The sequence below is a fragment of the Hylobates moloch genome, unplaced genomic scaffold (assembly GCF_009828535.3).
Source record: "Hylobates moloch isolate HMO894 unplaced genomic scaffold, HMol_V3 SCAFFOLD_19, whole genome shotgun sequence".
In the NCBI taxonomy this organism is placed as follows: Eukaryota; Metazoa; Chordata; class Mammalia; order Primates; family Hylobatidae; genus Hylobates; species Hylobates moloch.
Window position 1 is genome coordinate 34449828 of NW_026652294.1, and position 23695 is coordinate 34473522.

General features: G+C 46.5%; 1 protein-coding gene across 3 annotated transcripts in view; it reads right to left on the reverse strand.

The window, feature by feature from the left end:
- Positions 1 to 9574: 9574 nt before the first annotated feature.
- RPA1 (replication protein A1) overlaps positions 9575 to 23695 on the reverse strand; it is a 65556-nt gene continuing 51435 nt past the window's right edge. For all 3 annotated transcript variants that reach the window (XM_032138993.2, XM_058431514.1, XM_058431515.1), the window contains 5 exons: positions 23486 to 23618; positions 18769 to 18945; positions 15693 to 15800; positions 12517 to 12603; positions 9575 to 10551 (listed from right to left, as the gene is read on the reverse strand). In XM_032138993.2, coding sequence (XP_031994884.1) covers positions 10447 to 10551; positions 12517 to 12603; positions 15693 to 15800; positions 18769 to 18945; positions 23486 to 23618 — 610 coding nt within the window. In that variant the 3' untranslated portion in view covers positions 9575 to 10446. The remainder of the gene's footprint in view (positions 10552 to 12516; positions 12604 to 15692; positions 15801 to 18768; positions 18946 to 23485; positions 23619 to 23695) is intronic.

A 23695-nucleotide genomic window follows, 5' to 3' on the forward strand; every position in this document is an offset into this window, starting at 1 on the left:
CCTCCGGCATTAGGGAATTTGGAAACCGTCGTTTACATTCTGAGTCGAACCCCAGGGAGAATGGAGGTGCTGGAAGGCAGGTCGCCTCGAGAGACTGGCGGACAAGGTCGCTGGCTTCAAACACCAAACGCGGTTCCCACCTGGCCAGTCACCTTTCAAGTTTCCCAGCCACCCGGGTCTCCAGGAAATAAAACGGGGGAGAAAAACTGCCCGCGTGGAATTGCATTTTCATGCACAATGGGAAACTTAAACGCTGAGCAGATCGTTTTGAAAACCTGGCACAACCGACGCAGGCTTGGAGGAAGGGAAGTCCCGGGCGAGCGGCTGCTCCAGGACTCGGGGCTGCGGCCTAATCCGCGCTGATCCCCGGGCTTAGGGCGCGCCCCTCCCCGGCTGAGGCCGCGCCACCCCCAGGCCCCACCTGGCTGCGTCGCCTTGGGGAGGCCGCCCGGGAGGGGAGGCGACATCAAGCCGCGTGCAACTGTTTTCGAAAACCTGGGATGATCATTTAAATGTTTAAAATATGCACATGGTAATTCAAAACTAATTACCCTGAGCACATTTGAAACATTTATGCCATCGTCTCTGGATCCTGCCTACTGATTGTGCGCGGCGGCTCACTCTGCTGTTTCTATAAACTGCTTCAGCGATTTTAACTTCCAGGCTAAATCTGGCAGCGCAGGCTCTGCCTCCCGCCCCTGGTTGGTGGAGAGACCCCTTTCCTGACTTCCAGGAGAGGAGGCTGCGCCCCGTTTCCCTGGAGAGCCATTTGTCACGGTCTCGCAGCTCTGGCTGCGGAATCCCTGCCCTCATTTTGTTCATAATGGTCATTTCCATTATTTAATTTAGGTTAAAATGACTTCTCTCTCCATCTATTCCTTTTCTTGTTGTTTTCTCCCCATTTCCCCTTCCTCTGTCTTGGCACGTGGCCCCCATTTCCTAATCAAACCCCACCCGGCTCCTTCTCCATTTGGGGGTGCACACGGAAGGCTTTTGGGGGTTGTAAGGTGGCCACATCCACCAGCCACCCTGAGAAGCAGGACTGAATTGGGCCAACCTGGGCGAACAGCAGCCACTGCCGGGCACCTTATAGTGGCTGCCAGGGCACACACGTGCACATGCCACACACGTGTGCACACACACCATCCACGTGCGCACACACACCATCCACGTGCACGCATGCCTCAGACACAGAACCAGGCCTGCTTACGGACTGGACTAATTAGACCGAGGCAGGTCCTGAAGCAAATTCACTTTCCCAATTTCCAGAATAAAATGAGTTCTCTTCCTTTGGGGGCACTAAGCCAGCATGCCGGGCTCAGGGACCGAGAATGGTGATGTGTGGCCGAAATGACCTGACTTCCCAAGTCTATCCGGGGAGACTGACCGAGGGCTGGGATTGGAAGAGGCGCCATTCTGGAGTCCAGAAATTAACACAGGCTTATAAATATGTTCCAGGACACAGACGAGTGATGACTGGTTCCTTATTAATGCTGCGAAGATGCCGGTGGCAGGTTTTAGGCGTTTAGGAATACAAAAGTGGGTTAGATTCCCACAGCTGGCTCCAGTTTGATAGAGTGATACTACCAGGTTTAACTAGAGCCATTAAGAGACTCTTCATTATCCCCACACCACCGCCACCAAAGTTACCATATGAGCCATAATGCAAGAGAGAATTTCCATTCCATCAACGAGAGGGAGCCAGTCTATCTTTGTCCAGAGAAAATGAGCATCCCAGCACGAAGCTTGTGAGGAACAGAGTGCATAACCCTCCAATAACATGTGCCCGGCAGGAGTTCCTCAGCTATGCAGTTGGCTAAGCGGAGGCAGGCTGCTCCGGCGCTATCTTCCCGTGTACCTGGCCTTCGAGAATGCCAGCTCTATGAGCAGCTGAAAGGTCAATTAGTGACAAAGGACACTGCTAGGACCTATATTCCACAGGGCTTAAGTCTTAAGCTCCAAGGAAATGAAGATCCAGGCCGCCCTCCCAGTGTGCAGCAATCTCATTTATTTTTCTACAAAGACTCACCACTCAAACCAAGCTGATTTTCTTGGTATCACCTGCACCTGGTTTACTGGCTCCTGCGCAACGTGCCAGTCTTTCAGTTTGAAATGGACTTTTCCACTTTTCTTCCAGCCGATCCTTTTTTTTTTCCTTTGAGACGGAGTCTCGCTCTTGCTGCCCAGGCTGGAGTGCAGTGGCGCGATCTCGGCTCACTGCAACCTCTGTCTCCCAGGTTCAAGCGATTCTCCTGCCTCAGCCTTCCGAGTAGCTGGGATTACAGGCATGCACCACCACCCCGGCTGATTTTGTATTTTTAGTAAAGACGGAGTTTCTCCATGTTGGTCAGGCTGGTCTTGAACTCCTGACCTCAGGCAATCCACCCGCCTCGGCCTCCCAAAGTGCTGGGATTACAGGCGTGAGCCACTGTGCCCGACCAGCCGATCCCTTTTTTGCACCTTCACGATGACAACTCATAGGTTTTGTGTCTGCCTCCACCAGACGGTGCCCTCTCCCTCACTGGACTCCCTTCGCACACCACATATCAGCATCCTCTGTGTCACTCTGGTTTTGCTTCTAGAAAGTGCTCTTCCATTTTGAGAGGCTCCCCCTGCCATGGACGGAAATTGAGAAGGGACCAGGTTTTCTATTTCCTTCACATTTCTTGTGTCATCTCAAGTATCTTCTCACAGGACAGACACCATGTCAGATATACAGAGGACCCAGTTTTATAGCTGAGCCCCACGGGATGACCCAGCACACCCCCATACACACAGCAAAAATTGCACCCCTCATTCAGATGTTCCTGGCATCCTATAACTTGCCCAAAGCTAGATTTATTGCTCCTGCTATAAAGTGTATCTGCTCTAAGCCTCACTTAAAAGCTATCACTTGGCAGAAGATCAAGTTAGAAGTGCAGGCTAGCAGGTGATGGTGAGGGTAGGAGAGGGTGGGGAGGGCGGGGTGGAGCCAAGAATGGAAGCGCTGAGAACTACCAGCTCAATATTTAACCTAACTGGTAATTTGCTGTGACAATTATGCCACAAATGGAACACTACCACTATGCAAGAATGTCGCTCTCTAATTAAGAGGGCTCTGCTTTTCCTAGTCAACGGCACTTTAATAACACACACACAAAATGAGGCTTGGCTGCAGGAGCTCAAGGTTCTATTAGGAGGCACGTGCAGCACGTGGCCATGGCCTGCACATTGGTCTGAGCGTTGCTGCCCGGTGAGCCTGCTAACACCTTCAATTCTCCATCAGACGGAGATGGAAGGGAACCGAGCAGTCAGACCCTCTCACGAGAGAGCCGCTTTGACTGACAGGCGTCTTCCCGGAGAGCCTGCGCGTGCCCCCACTGCAAATCGACACTCGGGCAGCGCCTCTTTCCAACCAGGAAGGCTTGGTGTGGGTTTGCTCCTGAAAGAGTAACTTTAACAAGCATTTCCAAAAAAATAAAAGTCCACGGAAACAGATCTTCGTCTTCAAGATGGAGAGCAAGACAGGAACAGGGACACACGCACACCCAAACACCCAAATTGCCGGTTAGAGACCCTGGTATGAGACAAAAGAATATTATCACCATCACGGCTATAAAGGATGTTGCCATCTTTTAAACTGACTGCTGGATTCCTGAAACGTGGCTAAGCAAGACAAACTGTTTTTTGCTTAATTAGTGGCTCCTTCATGGAAGGTTTGCTGCCTGGAAAGAGCCCCATTAGAGGAGGAGAGCTCATTTGCAGGGATGCACCTTATACAGCTATTCAGATTTTGAATAAAGCGTGGAGCAGGAAATTGGGGGTGGTGGTGACGGTGGGAGTCGCGGTGTTATGGAAGCAGAAAAGCTTCTGCAAGAGACAGGCTTTGCATTACAACCCTAAGTGCTGAGGAGATCAGCTTTCCCAGGCAAACATATAAGCCTCTAAAATTTTAGGCCAATAGAAATGACCTCTGTACCATGGCTGACTGAAGATATAAATAAACTTCAACATGAACAGCAGTGTCAACGGTGAGAGATGAGAGTCCAATTGGGCCTTATTTTTAAAAAGTCCTGGCTGTTCTGACTCCATTTCAGGGCAGGGCATTCAAGAGCACAAAGCTGCAGCTCCCTGCGGCAAGCCCTCCTCTGTAACAGGCACCAGCCCCTAGGTTACCTGGCCGTTGAAAGGAAGCTGCACCACACACAAGTTAAATATAGGTTTGGTTATTTGCATTTTACAAGCACCGAGAATGTTATCTGAGGAAGCTGTCATTTTTAATGACAGCACAAACTTCCAATTACCAACTGGGTAATGCACTAGGGAACGGGCATAATTTTATAAGAACGGCTCGCAATTATTAAAAGTTTACATGATCACTTTTGAGTTGGCTATATAAATACTTCTCACGAGGCAGGTGGGATTCAGTTTTTCACAGGGTCTATTCAAGGCTGAAAAAAATGATTTGTTTTATTGAAAAGTATACATTTTGAGACTCATCAACAGCTAAGGAGAAGGTGTAAAGCGACAGCTCCTAAGAGCCTGAGAAGCTGCAAATGCAGCCAGGTGGCTGGTTCAAAGCCTCTCACATACACCCACGAGCTCACTGGCAAGTCAGACACTGTCACGACAAACCCCAGTGCAGGTTAGGGGTATGGCGATGGATAACACAAGAACCTCTTACTGGCCGGGCACAGTGTCTCACGCCCATAGTCCCAACACTTTGGGAGGCCGAGGAGGCTGGATCACCTGAGGCTGGGAGTTCGAGATCAGCCTGGCCAACATGGTGAAACCCTGTCTTTACTAAAAATACAGAAATTAGCCGGATGTGGTGACACATGCCTGTAGTCCCAGCTACTCGGGAGGCTGAGGCAGGAGAATCACTTGAACTGGGGAGGTGGAGGTTGCAGTGAGCAGAGATTGTGCCATTGCACTCCTGCCTGGGCAACAGAGAGACTCCATCTCAAAACAAACAAACAAACAAACAAAAAAAAAACAAAAAAAAACACCTTTCACTCAGCCCATGGTCAAACACTATCCTATTTGCACCAGGAACGCATTTCCCCTCAGTGCCTCTACCCGGCCTCCGTGGCACCGCGTAGCTTCACGTCAGTGATGAACACAGCGCACGCCACTGTTCCCAGTGTTGTTCTCGGTCTTCCTCGTACAGACCGGACAGCCCCGACCTAAATGAAGGCTCTAATCTGTGAGTCTCAAATCACCCAATTCTTTGTGAAGTCTGATTGACTCGTCTCGTCTTCCGGCAATTTCCCCCTCAACGGCATTTTAATTTCACTGTGATATGACTACTTAGCCCCCAAGCCTTGCTCTCAATAGTCCATAGTTCTCAGGGACAGGTATCTTGATTTAAAGTCACACACTGGCCGGGCGCGGTGGCTCACGCCTGTAATCCCAGCACTTTGGGAGGCTAAGGTGGGCGGATCACCCGAGGTTGAGAGTTTGAGACCAGCCTGACCAACATGAAGAAACCCCATCTCTACTAAAAATACAAAATTAGCTGGGCGTGGTGGCGTATACCTATAATCCCAGCTACTCCAGAGGCTGAGGCAGGAGAATCGCTTGAATCTGGGAGGTGGAGTTTGCAGTGAGCCAAGATCACGCCATTGCACTCCAGCCTGGGCAACAAGAGCGAAACTCTGTCTCAAAAAAAAAAAAAAGTCACATACTAAGGCTGGGAGTGGTGGCTCACACCTGTAATCCCAGCACTTTGGGAGGCCGAGGTGGGCAGATCACCTGAGGTCAGGAGTTCGAGACCAGCCTGGTGAACATAGTGAAACCTCATCTCTATTAAAAAATACAAAAAACTCGGCCAGGCCCAGTGGCTCACGCCTGTAATAGGCGGGCAGATCATGAGGTCAGGAGATCGAGACCATCCTGGCTAACACGGTGAAACCCCGTCTCTACTAAAAATACAAAAAATTAGCTGGGCGTGGTGGCGGGCGCCTGTAGTCCCAGCTACTTGGGAGGCTGAGGCAGGAGAATTACTTGAACTTGGGAGGCGGAGGTTGCAGTGAGCCGAGATTGTGCCACTGCACACTAGCCTGGGCAAGAGTAAGACTCCGTCTAAAAAAAAAAAAACAACAAAACAAAACAAACAAAAAATCAGCTGGGCGTGCAGTAGTCCCAGCTACTCAAGAGGCTGAGGCAGGAGAATCACTTAAACCCAGGAGGTGGTGGTTGCAGTGAGCTGAGATCGCACCACTGCACTCCAGCCTGGCCGAAAGACTCCATCTCAAAAAGTAAAGTCACATACTGAGAGGCTGGAACCATGAAGACGAGTGACTACACACTTTTCTCAATGACTTTTCAAAACCACCATTACAAATGTAATTACAAGACTTAATAATCATTAATAGCTTTAGATAATCAGGTTGACTTATAGGCAAGTCAAATGTATTCTCAAGAGGCCTTTTTTACCAGGGTGGTGGAAAACAAGAGTTTAGCCTCTTCATAGGCACAACCCCCATCTGTGTAGTAGGCAGGATGAAACTAGGGCTCCAAAGCCTTCCTTTCCCCTCCCCTCCCTACATTAATCTACCTGCTTCAAAGGAAGGGCCCTGCTCAAATTACCTGCCAGCCCTTGATGGTCCACAGGGTTAGAGGAGTTATCCCTGGACTTAGGCAAAGAAAAATCAATCAGAGAACCTAACGGAACAAGAGAAGGCATAGATTTTCAGTGCCACAAAGCATAAACGCTTCTGCTCATGGAATCTTGAATTTATAACAATTAGAAAAGTACAAGCATCCTGCAAGAGTGAATTGGCTCAGAACACATCCAAAGAGCCAAACCCCACTTAAAATTATTTATCTAAAGCTATTAATGATTAGTAAATCTTTTAATTATGTTCGTGATTTTTTTGTTTTGAGATGGAGTCTCCCTCAGTCACTCAGGCTGGAGTGCCATGGCGTGATCTTGGCTCACTGCAGCCTCTGCCTCCCGGGGAGGGACTCTCCTGCCTCAGCCTCCCAGGTAGCTGGGACTACAGGCACGTGCCACCACGCCCGGCTATTTTTTTTTTTTGGTAGGGACGGGGTCTCCTTATGTTGCTCGGGCTGGTCTCAAACTCCTTGGCTCAAGCGATTTGCCCACCTCAGCCTCCCAAAGTGCTGGGATTATAGGCGTGAGTCACTGTGCCAGGCCAATTTCGTTTTTCTTAACTGCAGATTATTTTCCTAAAATAAACATGGAGGCTGGGCGCGGTGGCTCATGCCTGTAATCCCAGCACTTTGGGAGGCCGAGGCAGGTGGATTACGAGGTCAGGAGATTGAGACCATCCTGGCTAACACGGTGAAACCCCGTCTCTACTAAAAATACAAAAAATTAGCCAGGCGTGGTGGGTGGTTGCCTGTAATCCCAGCTACTCAGGAGGCTGAGGCAGGAGAATTGCTTGAACCTGGGAGGCGGAGGTTGCAGTGAGCTGAGATCATGCCACTGCACTCCAGCCTGGGTGACCGAGCAAGACTCTGTCTCCAAACAAACAAACATTACTTGCACAAGAAATAGTCAATAGTCCAAATAATCCTTTTTTCCTTAAACATTTACTTAACGTCTTAATAACAAAACATACCAGTTTTTTTTTTTAAGTGAAAATTAAACATCTAAGCTCTCTTTTTGAGGAACCCATGATTTCCAAAGGTGTTTATAAAAGCCAGAACTCTACCAGCAGAGTGGATATAAGACTAAGAGCTAACAAACCACATAAAAAGTGGCCAGGGGGTGGAGGGAATCTTCTCTTTGAGACAAGGAAACAATCAATTTACTAGGGGAACAGTGGCCTTCTAACAGGTGAAAAGAAGAAAAGGAGACCAAACAACCTGTTTCATCCTCTATAAATAAAACCTTGGGCGGCATATTGCCAAAGAAACACGAGTCAATATAAACCTTTACATACTGGGCGGCCAAACTTCACTTTAGACAGTATATTAATTATGTAGTCAATAACCATGGGTTTCATTAGTGTATTAAATACCAAGATCAATAGTATTTATACTTTTTGAAGACAGCCCACTCAGGAAACAGAAGTGGGGGAGGGGAACATTTTTGACCCTGCAGTTCAAAAAAGGAACAGCACGCGAGAGATTAGCAAGGTTTTAATGGAAACCATAAAACACTGGAAATATGGACAGAAATCAGATTATTACCCTTGTATTTTTTTCCCTGCCCCTTTCACAATGAGACTGGAGGGAATTCAAGAACCACTTGAAATAAAGGCGAAATGATTAGATTTTTTTCTCCTAATTGCTTAACGCTGATGTCATGGTGTACACAAAATCAACATTGATCTCTAAGTGAAAGAGGAGAAATAGAACAACATGAACAGCCTTTCGAGGTAAACTATATCCAAGAGAATTCTATGAACTGTGAGCCAGAATCTATTTATGCAACCCGCAGGGACCAAAATCTCTTAAAAGCCCAACAGTGGAGCCAGTTTCTGATGCTCCTCTGCGGGCAATCTGGTCTTTGAGTGGGGAAATCTGTTAGAAACAGCATCCTCGAGGGAGCCCTCCCCCTGGCACTGCCTCTGGGTTTCCAGTCACATCCACGGAGACGTGCTGGTTTCATCACGCTGGCCACTGAGAAGGCGCAAGGACGGGAGTTAACGCTCCCTGGACGTGTCCTGTCCTAGTGCCACAGCGGGTCAGGCCTCTTCACTGTGTGGACAGACACGTGGGGAGAGGAGGGAATGCTGGGAGTCGTAGGCATAAAAGACTGGTTACTGGGCTGAAAGCTAGATCGCCGCTTCCCACCCACAATTTGTCAATCCAGAAGAGGGCTGAAGACTGTAATTTTCTCGTCGATGCTTTATAAGCAAGGTCAGACAGAAAATAACTTCCATAAAAATGGCTGGGGCCTCAGTCAGAGACAGAAATGCGACCCAGTTACCATCTCCTGAGACTAGAGATGTGTCTGAACAATTAGTGAGGCTGAGCAGGAGTCCCTCTGTGTCTGTCCTCAGGAGCGGAAGTCATCCCGTCTACGGCTGACTGGCTCCTATGTCAACGGCGGACAGCGAGGGGGGACAGACAGGACACCATCACTCCCCATCTCCAAAAGCCTCCACAGGCAGCAACTGCAGCGATGAACAGCAGGTCCCCTGGCTGCAGAGTGACCGCCGCGCTGCCGGGGTACGAGGGCGAGATGTGCAGCCAATGGCAGGCGGTGTGTTGCAGCCACCGGATAGATAATTAATATGATTAGGAACACACAGAGCAAGCATGCTCTTGCTGACCGAAAGGCCCACTAGCATAATTACTGTTTTCTTACCGGCTCACTGTCTGTACACATTTCAAAGCCTGGCTGGTGTCAGACCGCTGCATAAACATCAATAAAATCCCAGGTGCCAGATCATCAGCATCCTCAGGCAAAAGGGCTTTTTGTTTTTAGTGTTTTCATGCTTTTAAAGATGCATTTCAGGGCTGCAAACACTAGGAAGAAGGATCTCCATGCCTTGGACTAATCTTCAGGTTTATAATGAGTTAACATCTCCCCCAAGTGAACATTTATTATGAAGGCTAATTAATGGCTTTCCAGTTATAGGAACTCTTTGCATTCAAAGAAAGTAGGATTCACAAGCAAAGAATATACTGTTTATTAAAACAAAGCAAGGGAAACAAAAGGGTTCAAAATCCTTTCCATGTAACATAGCTTTAGTCAAAAAAGCAAAATACACGAATGCAGGAATGTGTACAGGTAGAAAAAGTACACGTTCACCAAGTGAAGCGCAGCATTAATTGAAGTGAAAAGTAAAGAAATGCTTTGTAGCCGCTTGGATTTCCTTAGGGGACAGCAAGTCAATGCTTATCAGCGGTCCTCAGAAGAGACAATTTTGATTAATATCAGACCCATCTGACTCAGTCTATTAAACCCTGAAGGAAGGATACTCTTCAGATACAAAAGATATGCCTTTGATTAATAATTCTACCCTATTGCCATTCCAAGCATTAACAACTACGTAGCACCTCTAGAAAGGGCGAGCCTTTGAATTCTAGGAAGACACTTACTAAAATACCCAGGTGCCCACAACCGCTTCTCAGCTCCCCATGCTGAGAAGAAGCCAAGTTGTGAGGGGGGGGTCACCGCTGGAGAAGCAAAAACCTAGTTACATAATTTACTTCATGGTCTGCAGTTAGGGTCAGTGACTTACGACATAATTCCTGCTTGATGATAATGAAACTGATGAAGCCTGAAGGCAGAGGGAGTGACTGGTCTTACACTAACCGCTGGCTGACTCCCGAGGCCTGACACGGTCTACACCACAGCCACCTGAGCGTATTTTCCTTTGCCTACCGATGGGTTCTGAGAGGCGCATGAGAGAGGAAACTGCTTAGTCCACCATAAAGAGCCTCTGTGCTGTGTAGCTAACACGGGATCGTCACATGGAGGTGGGAGGAAATCAATTCCATTCTGGCTCTTTGCAAACTTCTGCCCAGTCAGCGCTGCTCTCCTCACATCAACGCACTTCTCCTGATGTTCATGACCAGCCTTCGGCCATACTCTCTGTAGTCCACGGGCTTCACGTCCATCACGGTGGCCTTAATTCGAGACTCATCCTTCAGAAAGAGAGAAGCGGTTTGTGAGCAGTGAAAGCGTGGCGTGGAGCAGTGAAACCCCTTTTGCTTCCGTGGTTTCAATGAGCCCAGTGGGAGGGAACAGACACACCAGGTTCAGAGTTCAGTCATTCCAGTGAGTGACAGCCTCGTCCTGAATGTCTGGGGCTGGGCGAGTGAACAGGTCCTTTCTCTAGCACAGGCCCTTCTGATTCTTTACCCAAGCTCCCAAACACTCAGAAGCCTAGAATCCCAGTGAGATGGACTTTAGAGAGTTTCTCTGGTTTCATTTATTCTCTCTACTGCAGGGGATACAGCCCAGAGAGGACGTGTGACTTGCCCAAAGCCACACAGCTAGTTCTGAAAGCTAAACTTTCAAACTTTCATTTCAAGAAAAGCTGAGTGGTGAAATAAAGAGCACCTGCAGCAGAGGGAGAGGACAGAGTCTGTCCTGTCTCAGCTCTGGGGAGGCAGCCTCTCTTCACTTCGCCTTCCCTGTCCAGACATGATGGGGCCGAATGACTCCAAAAATCCCCCCACCGCCGCCCCACCCCACTCCCTTACATTGTTTCACAGTGACATCTGATCCCCTATCTCATTTAATGTTTATAGTAGCCGCCTAAGAACAGGCACTAAGGTAAATAAATACATGAGTAAACCCTGCAATCAGCAGCGGCGTTTCTACCACTCCCCCTTCCCACTCGTACGTTTACACTCACGGCCCGAATGGTGCCTTTCGGGGCAGAATGGAGTGATGCCCAGGAAGGCTGCACAGGCAAGCTTGGGGCTGTCACACTGCTGTGTGCTTGGTCGGTACTAAATCCTGTGATATTCATAAGCATGATCAAGAGCAAAGCTCTGAAGTCAGGCTGCCTGGGTTGGACTTTAGCTCGGCCACTTGCTAGCATACGACTTAGGCAAGTGACTTGTCCTCTGAATGCCCGTGTCTCTCTGTATGTAATTCCTTCAGTGGCAAAATGGGGTAACCATAGTTTCTACATATAGGGTTACCAGGCTCAAGTGAGATGTTCCACGTAAAGGATGTAGAATAGTATCTGGCAGACCATGCTCAATACTGTTTGACTACAACTATAACTAAGCTGGGCGCGGTGGCTCATGCCTGTAATCCCGGCACTTTGGGAGGCTGAGGCGGGTGGATCATCTGAGGTCAGGAGTTCGAGACCAACCTGGCCAACATGGTGAAACTCCATCTCTACTAAAAATACAAAAATTAGCTGGGCGTGGCGGCAGGCACCTGTAATCCCAGCTACTCAAGGGGCTGAGGCAGGAGAATCACTTGAACTCAGGAGGTGGAGGTTGTGGTGAGCCAAGATCGTCCCACTGCACTCCAGCCTGGGCAACAGAGACTCTGTCTCAAATAAATAAATAAATACTATATGGTATTATGGGCAATTTAAGGAATTTTCAAGGTAGTTTTAACTACATGTGGTCTTTGTTTCATATACTGACTGACTGATTTAGAAACGGCGTCTCATTATGTTACCCAGGCTGGCCTTGAACTCCTGCCTCAGTCTCCCGAGTAGCTGGGACCACAGGCCACACCACCACGCCCGGCTCATATACTTAATATACTTATTCTACAATCTAAATCTGTCAAAGATGTGACTCTATTGCATGCGTTATAATTTTTTTTGTCAGAACACAGACGAAAAAATCCTAGGATTTAACTGAAAAAAACAAAACAAACAAAAATAAACAAACAAAAAAAACCCATATAGTATTCCCCACCCCCCGCCGTTGTTTCGACAAGACGCTTAAGCTCTCTCTCCTTCCTCATCTGAAAATGGGGATCATAACAGCACCTGTGTTGGGCAAAGTCAGCACTGGGGTCTGGCACACAGTGAGTACAGTAATTCCCTGCCAGTGAGTGTCGCGACACTGCCATGGGTGACAAACAGCACCTCCCCACCACTAACCCTGCTGCCCGGGCCCTTACCCCTTACTTACATTGTAGGTCTCTACTTTGACCCTGACTCTGAATATGAAAGATCGGAAGTTGGCATTCTGGAAAACTTCTTCAAATGCCTGTTCATTCTGCAAAAACAAATATCAAACTTGACACATGGAAACCATCGGACAACCTGCAAACACTGCTAAGACTTTTAAAAAGACTTCTGAAAACGCATCTCCTGGGTAGTTTGAAATTACTTACGAATGACGAATCTACAGGTAACATTACATAAAACTGTTTTAAGTAGAATCTTATTGAAAATTAAAACACTAATCACATTCACAGACGGTAGAATGGCAGCTGTCAGGGCCGGGGAGAAGAGGGTTTTGGAAAAGGATCTGTTGCTTAATGTGCAGAGTTTCAAATCGTCACCCATGAACAGTGTCTCCATTCTCCCCTTCCCTCCATCCTTGGAAAACACAAGTCTGTCGTCTGTCTCTATGAATTTGCCTATTAAAAAAAGTACTGGAAAAGGATGGTGGTGACAGGGCACAGTAATGTGAATGTACCTAACGCCACTAAACTGTACACGTAAAAATGGTTACAAAGGCAAATTTGGTTATGTAGGTTTTACTAGACACAAAAAATTAAAAACGCTCTTAGGAAGTTTCTAAGACTTTAAGGCTGGGCACGGTGGCTCACACCTGTAATCCCAGCGCTTTGGGAGGTGGAAGCGGGTGGATCACTTGAGGTTGGGAGTTCAAGACCAGCCTGGCCAACATGGTGAAACCCCATCTCTACTAAAAACACAAAAATTAGCTGGGCATAGAGGCAGGTGCCTGTAATCCCAGGTACTAGGGAGGCTGAGGCAGAATTGCTTCAACCTGAGAGGCAGAGGCTACAGTGAGCTGAGACTGCACTGCTGCACTCCAGCATGGGCTACAGAGCAAGACTCTCAAAAAAAAAAAAAAAAAAATTAAGAGGAGGTCAGGTATGGTGGTGCATGACTATAATCCCAGTGTTTTGGGAGACCAAGGTGGGAGGACTGCTTGAGGCCAGGAGTTCAAAACAGCCTGGGGAACATAGCAAGCAAGACCCCATCTCTACCAAAAAAAAAAAAAAAAAAAAAAAAAAAAATTTAAGCCAGGTATGGTGGCGTGTACCAGTAGTCCCAGCTACTCAGGAGACTGGGGTGGGAGGACTGTCTAAACTTGAGTTTGAAGCTGCGGTGAGCCATGATTGCACACCATGGCACTCCAACGTGGGTGATGAGGCAAGACCTTGTCTCAAAAAAAAAAAAAAAAAAAAAAAGGAAAAACACTCAGAAGAAAGTTCAATATAATTCGTGATTTCAGCCTCTGTATTTATAGCTACTGATTTGGTGTGCAAGCAGAGAAGACTGTTGAAGTGGGCAAAGGCCAGGGAAGGCCTAAAGAACAATCCTCTTCCCTCTCTCACTCCTCAAATGCAATTTAAGTTTATTAAAAAAAAAAAAAAAAAAGTCTGGTAAACAGACAGGAATTAGAGAATATACTTTGTATAAAGATGCATAAATAAATGTATAATAACTATATTAACAGAGTTGATTGAGACCTTTGACAAAAAAAAAAAAAAAAGAAATTAATAGTTCACACCAACCTAGTATTTTTTGCAAGTCACGCAGAGCGTGAAAGCAGCTTTGCTATACAGAACTCTTTTCTGTAAAGGTTACTTGATCAAAATGCAAACCAAAACCAAATGCATCCCCTGGACTTTCAGATATGAAAATAAAACAATGGGTTAAAGCTTGAGAAAATTACACCGGCTGCCATTATGCTTCCAAGGTGAGGGGCGTGGAGTGCATACTCCAAGATCTCACGGTTCCTCGGGGAAGTTTTTGTATGTCCTCATTCACCAGCAGTAAAAACAGTCAAATATAATAAGCTCATAAAAAATCCTGAAAGGCTGACTTGGGCCTTAAAATCTGATACGAAAATTGAGGACCAGGTGAAAACAGACAAAAGATACTATCACACTTCAAAGTCAATTCTAGTTATTTCTGTGACAGGATTTGTTGAGACTATTTTGAGAGATCTCATGAACAACTTAAAAAAAGAGTCAGGGGCAGAGCCCAAACAGACAGAACTGGGGACAGGAAAGAAAAAGAAAAACACACCAGAACAAACGGCAAAGCCTTTCATCTTGGTGGTCTTTACAAGTATTCCAACCAATTTGGAGGAAATCGGGAGAAAAAAGCCATCTATAGACAGGTGCCCATTTATGTGGCCCAGAAAACATAGCTTTTATTGGTCTTCCTTATGTTTTATCTGAGCAACTACCTTTCCTAAATTCAGCATTATTAGCAATCTATTCTGTGCATTAAATAAACCTAATATGTGAAAATGCAAACTTATAAAAATGAAATGGACAAAGTTATCTTACAGAAGAAAGTCACTGCGTAAGAATTGTCTGATGGGCTGAAATGACAGGTACCTTATATGTGCATTTATTATTATTGTTTTATAGGACAGACCCAGGAACTTGATATATGTGCATTTAAACCAGGATCTGACTCAACTTTTCTGGAAGGTATTTACTATGTTAAAAAAGCATGCCTGTAGTAATTCAGGTTGTTTCAGGGACACCTCCCGCAGGCACACTAGCTCTGACGTGCTAATAGGAACAGGAGAAACGGGTGGCTTAGACTTAGAAAGTGCTTTGGTTTTAAAGTACTTTTATATACATTATTTCATTGTTAAGCACATCCAAAATGGACAAAATTAGGTAACATCAGATGAGCTCTTAAATAATTATCAGGCTGAGAAACTGTATACAACACCAAAAAGAAACAAACCAAAAAATATTAAACAGCAAAAAGAGGGTCAGTGTTGGCCAAGGTGTGGTGGCTCACGCCTGTAATCCCAGCACTTTGGGCAGCTGAAGTAGGCAGATGATGAGGTCAGGAGTTCGAGACCAGCCTGGCCAACATGGTGGAACCCTGTCTCTACTAAAAATACAAAAATTAGCCAGGCATGGTGGCGGGCGCCTGCAATCCCAGCTACTCAGGAGGCTGAGGCAGGAGAATCACTTGAACCCGGGAGGCGGAGGCTGAGGTGAGCCGAGATTGCGACACTGCACTCTAGCCTGGGAAACAGGGCAAGACTCTATCTCAAAAAAAGAAGTGTGTGGGGTCAGTGTTATAGAATGAGAACCATTAAAAGTTATAAAAGTTATAATAAAATATGTGGCTGACCTTGTCTTTTAATTCCCCAAGATAAGCAGCATTTTGTCCAAGGATAGCTTCAGCAGACTCCTGGAAACAAGTCACCCACTGATTCTCTTGAAAATCTGCAATATTTACCTAAAAAACACAATTCTACATTATTTCAGCAAAGAAATAATAAAAAGAAGACACACTAAGAAGACAGGGAGAGGTTAATGTTCTTTTTCCACTTATTAAAATAATTTCCAGAGAGGGCTGGGTACAGTGGGCTCACGCCTGTAATCCCAGCACTTTGGGAGGCCGAGGCGGGTGGATCACTTGAGGTCAGGAGTTTGAAACCATCCTGGCCAACATGGTGAAACCCCGTCTCTACTAAAAATACAAAAATTAGCCAGGCGTGGTGGCAAGTGCCTGTAATCCCAGCTACTCAGGAGGCTGAGGCGGGAGAATCACTCGAACCCGGGAGGCAGAGGTTGCGGTGAGCCGAGATCGCGCCATTGCACTCCAGCCTGGGCGACAGAGAGAGGCTCATCAGATTAGTTCCTGTCCAGGTGCAGCTGGCTTTGGATGAAGGGTTTTGAATGAATCGGGGGAGTTCTCTGCATTTTCAATTGCCCACTCTGTAGTCCCTAGGAGGAGTTCTGTGAGATGGCTCTGTCACTGCTGGGCACCCAGACAACTGAAGAGCCTGCCCGTGGGCCTCTGTCAGTCACCAAATTGACCTGGCAAAGGAAATGAGTAATCAAGTGTCTCCCATTGGGCTGTGGTGTAGAATTAAATAGGGGAAAGTCAAGGAAGAAAGCAGATCTCAAAGAATCCACTTGCTAAAATAATAGCCTTTGTAGAAATAAGAGTAGTTTTTCTGTAAGGCATCATTTTAACAATTTTACATCTTCATTTTGCATGTGTACAAGGCTTTTAATACAGAGAATGTTATGATGAGAAGTAAAGTGACGAAACCAGTTAAAAGTGAAAAGCACTCTCAATACACAGCAACGGTATCACATCCTGGGCTCACACTTCCTTTACCCCGCGCTATCCTTCTAAGAAGCAAAAAGCATCTCATTACATAGGGCAAGAACTACAATGACGCAGACGTGATAAATATCAAATCAAACAAGTGTGTGGGAGATTGCACTGTGGAGGAGTTTAACAGAAAGGCTGATGTTTTGATAAACTAAAACAAATTTTCTTCATCTTAGTTCAGTGAAAAGTTTATAGTTTACAAAAAATGAGGCTATAGAACTTTCCTGCTAAACTCACATTTTATTTTATTTATTTATTTATTTTTGAGATGGAGTCTCGCTCTGTCGCCCAGACTGGAGTACAGTGGCGCGATCTTGGCTCACTGCAAGCTCTGGCTCCCGGGTTCACGCCATTCCCCGGCCTCAGCCTCCCGAGTAGCTGGGACTAGGCACCTGCCACCACGCTCGGCTAATTTTTTTGTATTTTTAGTACAGACAGGGTTTCACTGTGTTAGCCAGGATGGTCTCCATCTCCTGACCTCGTGATCTGCCCGCCTTGGCCTCCCAAAGTGCTGGGATTACAGGCATGAGCCACCGCGCCCGGCCTATTTACTTATTTTTTAAAGACAGGGTCTGCCTCTGTCATCCAGGCTGGAGTGCAGTGCCACGATCACGGCTCACTGTAGCCTTGACCTCTCGGGCTCAAGCGATCCTCCTAACGCAGCCTCATGAGTAGTTGGGACAAGTGCATACCACCACAGCCAGCTAATTTTACTTTTTGTAGAGACAGGGTCTTGCCATGTTGCCCAGGCTGATATCGAACTCCTGGCCTCAAGCAATCATCTTGTCTCAGCCTTCCAAAGTGCTGGGGTTATAGGCACGAGCCACTGCGCCTAGACAAAATGAACATTTTTCAGGCTTCTGATATATTACTGCCAAATCATCTTTTGGAAACATGTGAAACTCTTTTCTTTTTCTCTTTTTTTGAGACGGAGTTTTGCTCGTCGCCCGGGCTGGAGTGCAATGGTGTGATCTCGGCTCACTGCAACCTCTGCGTCCCGAGTTCATGTGATTCTGCCGCCTCAGCCTCCCAAGTAGCTGGGACTACAGGCACCCGCCACCACGCCTAGCTAATTTTTTATTTTTAGTAGAGACGGGGTTTCACCATGTTGGCCAGGCTGGTCTCAAACTCCTGATCTCAGGTGATGCACCTGCCTTGGCCTCCCAAAGTGCTGGGATTACAAAAGTGAGCCACTGTGCCCAGCCTTAAACTGTTTTCTTAAACTGCTATCATCACCTAGTTCTATCATTGAAAACAAAACAAAACAAAATAAAAACCTTAAGGCTGGGTGCAGTGGTTCAGGCTTGTAATGCCAGCACTTTGGAAGGCTGAGGTGGGAGGATGACATGAGGCCAGGAATTTGAGACCAGCTTGAACAGCAGAGCGAGACCCTGTCTCTACAATAAAATAATTTTAAAAATTAGCTGCATGTGATGGTGCACAGCTGTAGTCGCAGCTCCTTGGGAGGCCAAGGTGGAAGGACTGCTTAAGCCCGGGAGGTTGGGGCCACAGTGAGCTGTGATGATGCCACTGCACTCTATTCTGGACAACACAGTGAGATGAGACCCCTGTTTCTTAAAAAAAAAAAAAAAAAGTTTTTTAAAACCCAACTTTACAACTTTTTTTAAAAGGTTTTTAAAACAGAAAGAAACAATTCTTAAAATGCAAAAAAGCAACAATCTCACATCAGCACACCGTCACACTCCTCTGAAGTCAGCTATACTAAAGCTAGAGAATAGATTATCCGCATGAAAATAACTAAATACAGGCATTGGCTGTGTAAGTACAATTAGTGCTGTCTATAAATGCCATTTCAATTTAATTTATCTTCATAGCAGTTATTAGCAGGCAGGTGTCACTGACGCTATGGTTGTATGACATGCATGAAAGGCTGAATCAGCTGGGGTATCTCAACGCTACTTTCTGGCATGAAATAGAGGATGGATAAGCTCTTCCACACCTACTCATCTGCAGGCTTCCTGCCAGGATGACTCTGTTTCTACTGTTGTGGCCACAGGGCCTGGCACACGGGAGGCCTCAACAAACACAACCGTGGTTCTCATCGGCCGAGGCTACTTACTGACAGGATCATGCGGTACTTGAAACTGGGGAATTCAGTGTCGCACTTCTCACAGCGGTACAGCCCATTCTGCTGATCAATCACTTTCTTATTGCAGTCCTGAGTCGGGCAGGCTTGGTACATGCAGTTCTCTTTGCGAAGATACACCACTGTGGCCACAGAACTAAAGTAGTCCGGCTTCGGGAGAAAAGAAGAGCATGAGGCACAGAGCCGCGAGCCTGCTCGGGATCGGACCGAGAGGCGGCTCAAAGCCTGCCCTTACGTTTAGGTGATAAGTGTTTCTATATTCCAATCCTCATGATCACACGTGATCACGGGGAATCGTTCATTCTATAGTTTAAGAAATCACACGAGCCAAGTACAAAACCCATGAAGGTAATAAGCCAAGTGCTAAGGCAGATAATTCCTTAACAATAAAAGAGTTAATCTAAATTAGACTGAGTTAATTAAAAGTGAAATTGGTTTCCTGTTTGCTTGAAGACTGTATGAAAGACAAAGATTTGTTTCTCCCGATCCTGATCCTCCAAAGGCCACCGATCTAGGAAATACAGAATGCGGACCACAAACATCCAGTGCAACAACCATCAACCATCCCTCCCACGCTCAAAACACGGCAGTCATGACTAGGCCTAGATTCACCTTTTCCTTGTTTAGGCCAGGGATCAGCAAGCTGCTTCTGTAGAAAGCCGAAGAGTAAATATTTCGGGCCTTAGCAGCCATTTGGTCATAGTCTCTGCTGCAACTACAGGCACACCTCACTTGATTGTGCTTTGCTTTACTGCACTTGACAGAGACGGCATTTTTTACAGATTGAAGACTTGTGGTACCCCTGGGTCAAGTAAATGCACTATTTTCCCAATAGCAGGTGCTCACTTTATGTCTCTGTGCCACATTTTGGTAATTCTTCCAAGATTTCAAACTTTTTCAATGTATATGTATTTTTTGAGACAGAGTCTCGCTCTGTTGCCCAGGCTGGGGTGCAGTGAGTGGCGTAATCTCCGATCACTGCAGCCTCTGCCTCCCAGGTTCAAGTGATTCTCCTGCCTCAGCCACCCAAGCAGCTGGGACTACAGGCGTGCACTACCACGCCTGGCTAATTTTTGTATTTTTTAGTAGAGATGGGGTTTTGCCATGTTGGGTAGGCCGGTCTCGAGCTCCAAACCTCAAGTGATCCACCCACCTTGGCCTCCCAAAGTGCTAGGATTATAGGAGTAAGCCACCATGCCTGGCCCTTTTATATTATTATCATATCTGTTATGGTGATTTTTTTTTTTTTTTTTTTCTGAGATGGAGTCTCGCTCTGTCACCAGGCTGGAGTGCAGTGGCACCATCTCAGCTCACTGCAATCTCCACCTCCCAGGGTCAAGCGATTCTCCTGCCTCAGCCTCCCGAGTAGCTGGGACTACAGGGGTGCGCCACCACGCCCAGCTAATTTTTGTATTTTTAGTAGAGACGGAGTTTTAACCACGTTGGTCAGGATGGTCTCAATCTCCTAACCTCAGGTGATCTGCCTGCCTCGGCCTCCCAAAGTGCTGGGATTACAGGAATGAGCCACCACGCCTGGCCTATGGTGATCTTTAACGTCACTATTGTAGTTGTTTTGGGGTGCCACTAACTGCACCCATATGAGATGGGGAACTTATATTGATAAATGTTGTATGTATGCTGGCTGATCCTCCAATCAACTATTCCTGTCTCTCTCCTTTGAATACACAAATAAGAAAGCAAACAGCCTTATTGCTGATAGTTGTAGTGGTCTAGATAGAAGATCAAGCAAGCCACAACATTCTCTTAAGCCAAAGCCTAAGCCAGAGCAAGGCCTCACCTTTCTTCAGTTCTATGAAGGCTAAGAGAGGTCAGAAAGCTGCAGAAGAGGCCAGGGGCAGTGGCTCACACCTGTAATCCCAGCACTTTGAGAGGCAGAGGCGAGAGGAGGAGCCCAGGAGTTCGATACCAGCCAGGCAACATAGTGAGACCCAGTCTCTACAAAAAACTGTCAGGGCACGGTGGTGTGCACCTGTAGTCCCAGCTACTCCAGAGGCTGAGGTGAGCTGTGATTGCACCACTGCACTCCAGCCTGGGTGACAGAGTGAGACTCTGTCTCAAAAAAAAAAAAAAAAAAAAAAAAGCTGCAGAAGAAAAGACGGAAGCTAGCAGATGTTGGTTCATGAGGGTTAAGGAAAGGAAAGAAGCCATCTCCATAACACAAGTGCAAGGTGAAGCAGCAAGTGCTGATGGAGAAGCTGCAGGAAGTTATCCAGAAGATCTAGCTAGGACCACCAATGAAGATGGCTGCACTCAACAACAGATTCTCAACGTAGACAGAACAGCCTTCTGGAAGAAGATGCCATCAAGAACATTCGTCCTAGAGAGTAGAAATCAATGTCTGGCTTCAATGCTTCAAAGGACAGGGTGACTCTCCCGTTAGGCGTGAATGCAGCTGGGGACTATAAGGTGAAGCCAGTGCTCACTGACCATGTCAAAAATCCTAGGGCTCTGAAGAACTATGCTAAATCTACTTTGCCTCTGCTTTATCAATAGAATATCAAAGCCTGGATGACAGCATATCTATTTATAGTGTGGTTTATGGAATATTTTAAGCCCACTGTTGAGACCTACTCCTCAGAAAAAGACATGCCTTTAAACATATGACTGCTCATTGACATGCACCTGTTCACCCGAGGGCTCAATGGAGACGCACAGTGCAAGGAGATTCATACTGTTTTCATGCTTGATAACAGTATCTGTTCTGCAGCTCATGCAGATCAAGGAGTAATTTTGACTTTTTAAGTCTAAGACACATTTCATGAGGTGATAGTTGCCACAGTGATTCCTCTAATGGATCTGGGGAAAGTAAATTGAAAACCTGAAAAGGATTCACCGTTCTAGATGCTATTAAGAACAGCTGGCTGGGCACAGTGGCTCACACCTGTAACTCCTGCACTTTGGGAGGCTGAGGCAGGGAGATCCCTTGAGCCTAGGAGTTTGAAAGCAGCCTGGGCAACATGACAAAACTCAGTCTCTACAAAAAATACAACTAGCCAGGTGTGGTAGCACCTGTAGTCCCAGCTTGGGAGCCTGGGGAAGTTTAGACTGCAGTGAGCTGTGATCAAGCCACTGCACTCCAGCCTGAGTGACAGAATGAGACCCTCTCTCAAGTTAAAAAAAAAAAAAAAAAGAGAACATTTATGATTCATGGGAGGAGGTCAAAATCCCAACATCAACAGGAGTTTGGAACAAGTTGATTCCAACCCTCATGGTAGACACTGAGGCTTCAAGACTTCGGCGGAGGAGGGATCTGCAGATGTGATGAAAATAACAAGAGAACTAGAATTACAAGGGGAGCCTGAAAATGGGCTTCAACTGCTGTAATCTCAGGATCAAACTTGAACGGATGAGGAGCGTTCCTTAAGATGGGCAAGTAAAGTGGTGTCTTGAGATGAAATCTCTTCTGATGAGAACGCTGTGAGCATTGTTGAAATGACAACAAAGGATTCAGAATTCGCATAAGCTTAGTTGATAAAGCAGTGACAGGACCTGAGAGGGAGAGACTCCAATTTTAAAAAGTTCTCCTGTGGGTAAAATGCTGTCAAACAGCATCGCCTGCTATGGAGAAATCTTTTGTGAAAGGAAGAGTCAACCAATGTGGCAAACTTCACTGCTGTCTTATTTTAAGAAACTGCCAAAGACACCCGGATGTTCGGCAACCATCGCCGTGATTGGTCAGCCATCAATCCTGAAACAAACCCCCACCAGCGAGAAGATTACGACTCGCTGAAGGCTCAGATGATTGTCAGCAGTTTTTAGCCATAAAGTTTTTGTTTTAAGAGAAGGAGTCTTCCATGTTGCTCAGTCGAACTCCTGGGCTCATGTGATCCACCTGCCTCAGCCTCCTGGGTAGCTGGGATTACAGAGAACCGAAAGAGTGGGTGTCCCATGACACGACAACAAGGATCTGTCCAGTGTTAATTCTCGAGATGTTCTATAAGAGCACTTAAGAGCTGCTGTTGACAATGATGGATAAGGGTATACAGTGAAATGGGACAGTAGGAATGAAACCTACACCGTATATGATGAAAATAAAAGAGCAGGCATAAAGGAGAAATAAATAATCTAAACACTAAACTGCTGGCAGAATACAGGTTTAGATCAAGATGGGAGGAGAGTCATTAAATACAAACACTGAAAGGAAAGCCGCAACTAAAAGTCAAATGTCAGGGCCAATCCTTGTCAGGGAATGCCGGCAACTCTCAGCCTATGAGGTTAATACACTGTTCTACAGCCAGGAACAGCACCCGTGAAACTGCCTCACGTCGGACACTGAGCCGGACTAATGCTCATCTCAAAAAACATATTTTTGATATGTGGGCGCTTAAATTTGCAGGAAGCATCACAGAAAAGAAACATGGACCCGAAGGCAGGTGATATTATACCACGAAGCTTGACTGTCACCCCTGCTCCAAGACCCCTCTACAAATTGACTCTAAGAGTTCTTCAGATTCTTCTGCCTCCAGTACCCTGAGGGGTGACACATATTCCCATGAGCACACCTGGCTACTTCCCTCTGCCAGTGATTCTCAACCCCCACGCCATGCTCAGGTCACAGCCCCGGCTAAGAATTACAGCTCTGACAGCTGCTGCCGGAAACCAAGTTTCTAAATCCATGCTTCTGCACACTTTACAGCCCTTTGTGAAGGTGGTTAGGAATGCTGGGTACCTTGTCACCTTGGCCCAGGTTCTCAGATTTGACCTCATACAAGGTTTTCCAGTTGGTGTTAGCCCCTCCGACTCCGCCGCTCTTTAGATCAGAGATGGAAACACCATCTAAGGCTTGTCCTTCTGCGTCAAACCTGAAAACATGAACGAATAACGATGACGAGCGCTTGATATGATATGCTTCTCCACATGCAGCTTGTTGCTATGTGCC